Below are 4,284 nucleotides of genomic sequence, written 5' to 3' on the forward strand. Positions count from 1 at the left end.
AGCCCAGAGAGACTGAGCCTTCATCCTGAAGGGACTGAGCGTCTCTGTGGGCTTGTACGTGGCAGTCACATGGTCAGATCGTCCCCCCGGCCATGTGCTCTGCCTGCTCTGTTCCCCTGGACTCCGGCACTGCAGGAACGTGGTAAGGCTTGTCGGTTTCACCCCGGGGCATCATGTGATGCCTAAACTCAGACCTCACAATAGCCCCCAAGTAGGTCAGTTATGATGCAAGAGAAGTTTGTGACTGTCCCTTGGGTTCCCATTACGCTGTCCTAGAAGGCAACTCCAGGCTCTGACACCTCCCATCCTAGCCTAGTGCGGGAGTATGATCAGAGAATGGGAGAATGGCTGTCAGAAGGTGGGAAGGCAGAGGACCCAAGAAAGGAAGGCTGCCGAGGGGACGTGGAGTAAGAACGGAACGCCGGTCAGCATATGTACCATGAATGATTCCTTTCGGGATAAAGACTCCCTGTGCTGCCAACCGGGTCTATGTTCTGCTTCGCCATTGGAGTGAGTGTAGCCTGTGCTTCTGGTCCTTTCTTTCCTCCCCCCACGTCCCCATCCCACCCTCCAAACGAGCCAAGGGGAGGAGCCCACCCCAGCCACAGTGGTCCTAGCCTGACACATGCAGAGTCGCCCTGAGCTTTCCCACCCCAAAACTAAAAGCAGGAAGACCCTTCCTGGAGTCCTACTTTACCTGTCCCTCTGCCTTTCAGGGTATGGACCAAATTCTACAAATCAGATCCACGCATTGCCCTTGGGAAATACTCCCCCTTGGAGAAAGAGATCCTAGTAAGTGTCCTAGGGGTTATTCAGAGAGAGGCCCCCCCCCGCCCGAAGCCAGACAGTAGACTGGGTGGGGGGTGGGGGGAGGTGGGATGGAGTCGGAGGTTCAAAACCCACCAGACATGGAGACACAAGTCTCCCAGTGGCCTCGAGTTGGCTGCGTCCGCTCGAGGCTCCCATGCCTGCAGAGCAAATCCTCCCTTGTTTCGAAGTCCTGGTCAGGAATATAACTGAGTGCTGACCGGGGACAGGAGCTGCATCTCTGCAACCCTTCCCCTGCAGGAGCCGCTTTCATACGTAAGGCCTCGCCAGTGCCCTGTCTAAGTGGGCACCATTCTTTCCACCTCACTGTAGAGGAGGAGAGACAGGATCGGAACCCGGCCAACTGACCCTCCTACAGCTCCTCCCTGTTTCCCAGCGCACAGGGGCTCAGCCACTCAGCCACGGGAGGGGGGAGGTGCCTCGAGGCAATGCCTCCTGTGGGTGCCCCCTGCTCCTGTCCCGTTGAGACTTTAACCGCCCCCTTCACGTCGTCAGCGTCTGGGTGGTGTTCACACCATAGCGGCCAAGAAACTTCTGACTCACAAGCAAGAGGAAGAATGGAAAATGCTCAAGGAGCTCCAGTCACTGTCTTCGGACTACAAGCGGGCGATGGAGTATAGAACCCAGCACTCCCCTCCCTGTGCCACCTGTAGGCGCCTAGAAAAAATATGGACTGCAAAGGTGATCGTGCCCCCAGAGGAGTTAAGAATGCCGCAGCGCGAGAAACTCACCATCATCAAACACGTAGAGCGGATGCAGCTTGCTCGAGCCCTCAGAAACCGGCAGCTCTTGCCCTACATCGAGAGGTTTCGGGGCTCTGCCTTTCTGCCTGGAGGGGGCCTGACCCCAAAGGCCAAGGACAAGACGAAGGAAGACGAGGACGACGAGGACGCTGATTTCTGCTGCAACGCAAAGCAGGAGGAGAGAGGCGACGCAGAGAACACAGCCACGAAAAGACAAGAAATAAACATGAGCGTCATTTTCAAGTCAGAAGAGCCAAAAAAAGGTTTCTCACACCACCCAAGCGACCAGAAACCATTCTTCCCCACCAGGAAAGTGGAGCGGTCCATCACGGGCTTAACCAACCGGAATCTCCTCCACGTAGCAGAATTCCCTGGCGATCTCATGCTGATGAATCAGGATTTCATATCACGGGGAGCCCTCCACACTGAGGCCACCAAGGCCAGCCTCCTGGGCGGGGAGAGCATCTGGAAGGAGTAAAAGCACAAATCCTCTCATCAGTATTAAAGTCCTCCTTATTCCCGTGGTGGCCGAGTGTCCTGGTCCTCATTACTCCCGTGGCTCTGCCCCAGACCCCGGCTCCCCCGGGCTCCTCCAGGTGAGACCCACAGACAGAGGCTTCCCGGTGTCAGCCATCCCTTGGTTCTTGGCTCTCGGCTGCCCCCTCATCCAGAGCCCGGGCCTTTCCAGGATGCGGATCTCTCCTTTGCACCCAGTGTCACGGGACCTGTGTCTCTTCCCCCTGCCGATGAGACACATCACCCTCCAAGGTCCTGGCTTAAAACAACACACATTAATTCAACTTGTAATTCCAGGGCTCAGAAATTTTGGTGGGGTTCAGTCTGTTCCCTGCGGGTCAGTTAGGTGACTCTCCCGGGCGTGGACAAGCATCAGCGGGGCCCGTGGGAAGGACTGGCTGCAGGGTTCCTTGGTGCAGCAGGCTGGCCGAGGCTCGTTCACAGCCCCTGCGGGATCTGGGAGAGTAAGTGACTGTTTGCGTGGCCCTTGGAGCCGAGACTCAGAACTGGCACACCATCACTGGGTCACATGGTGTGGGCCTTGCAAGTCCAGAGGCAAGGGTGGCCCCATGGACTTCATCTCTGGATGGGAAGAGTTGCAAAACCACACTACAAAGGGCATGAACACAGGGCAGCGGGTATGGTGGGGACCCTGATTGGAATCCATCTCCCCCAGAGTCCCAGGAGCTGGTACCAGCCATTAGCCCAGATGGGGGAGAGAGCGCTCCTCAAGAAGGCTGCCCAGACCTAACGTCTGGAGGTCGGTTCCCTGCTTCCCTCCTTCCCACAACTTGCTGAGGTCCACAGCTCCTCCCTCGGAAGGTAGAGCTGGCCCATTCCTGGCCTCCTCTCTTTGCTGTCCTGCTCTTAGTCTAGCCAGGTGACTCACACCTTCCTATCCGGCCAAGGACTGGCACAGGGCCCGCACGGCTGCCACGTGCACGGCTCCTTCAGGCAGGTCTGGAGGGGGCTGCAGGGTCTCTGAGGCAGCACAGCTGCTCCTATGAAGGCCTGCCTATGCCCCAAGGCCACAGACCCAGAAGAGGGCCACCGGGGCAGCACATTCGGCGTCTGCGACACAGGACACATTCATTTCTCGTCTGCATCTGAAGCCTTAGTTCACTGGACTCTGTCCTCAGCGATCTGCACACAGTTGGCAAGACACTGAGCTTGTCCATGCGGGCCTGCGGCTTCCTGGCACAAGGCCAGCTTTCTTTCGGGCTCCCTCCTCCTGGGTGGGGACAGCGGTGGGATTCTTAGGTCAGCTCCTTCAGAACCATGGCTGCTCTCCCAGCAGACGTAGAGCCCTGGGCCCAGAGACTCCTCCCTCCCTCATTTTCCAGGATGACTCCACTGGCCATGGGGGCAAGTTAAGAGAAAGGCATCCTAGGTATTGTACTGGGAGCCACTATGGCTTACATGCCAGGGTGCCGCGAGCATGCTGGGAGGGTGCACACACAAGCTGTGTCTTTTCATGATGTCAGTCTTAGTTGCTCCTAAAGCAAGGTTAACATTCCAAACTCAAGGCCATTTCACACGGCATCCACCTTGGCTTCATACGTGTCAAGCAAAACGAACGCAAGTCATGCATCGGCCTGTAGGCAACAAGGGTGGGAAGTTAACACACCTGGTTAGTGGCCCTGGGTGTGTGCACTCGGTCATCTTCAGGCCAGCTCTTGGCCTTCTCTACTTATTGTGTTCAAACAGCGGAAGGTCACTATGTCCGGAGGTCAGTCGGGCAGAGCCTTGGGGGGCAGCTGCCTTTCTGATGTGGTCAGAAGTAGGGGAGCCAGTGTCCAGAGAGGCTGACAGTTTGCTGCAAAATTCCTCCTTGTTCAAAGTTTAACCTGTATTTAGTCCTTTCAGACCTCTTCTGGTTCTAGTGATTATCAGTTCCTGGTTCTCCCAGCTCTCCTGGCCTTGCCGATGACCAGTTTACAGCCCACACACTCTGTGTTACCCTGGATCCTTGTCTCAGTCGAAATGTCACCTCCCCAGAGGCAAAGGTCACCAAGTGCTTAATGGATCTGGGCTTTACTGATAGGATGAAACAAATAGTTCTCCCTAAGCTTCCCCCAGGCTTGGTGGTGGTGGTGTGGTGGGGGTAGAGTAGCAAAAGATGGTTATGATGATTTTGTCAGCACAGTGCCTCCCAAAGACAGAGTATCTGGTGGACTAAGCCAGTTTCCTTGTTCTC

At 56.3% G+C, this 4,284-nt stretch overlaps 1 protein-coding gene across 1 annotated transcript; it reads left to right on the forward strand.

Annotated features, from left to right (window-relative positions):
• Positions 1-325: 325 nt before the first annotated feature.
• LOC308354719 (uncharacterized protein C10orf120 homolog) lies at positions 326-2,049 on the forward strand (the record flags this gene model as incomplete). Its single annotated transcript, XM_080822341.1, has 3 exons — positions 326-510; positions 717-792; positions 1,324-2,049. 3 exons carry the CDS (start codon positions 326-328, stop codon positions 2,047-2,049), a joined length of 987 nt encoding a protein of 328 aa, XP_080678467.1.
• Positions 2,050-4,284: the final 2,235 nt, after the last annotated feature.

Source organism: Martes martes (assembly GCF_963455335.1).
Source record: "Martes martes genome assembly, chromosome: 14".
NCBI classification, from domain to species: domain Eukaryota; kingdom Metazoa; phylum Chordata; class Mammalia; order Carnivora; family Mustelidae; genus Martes; species Martes martes.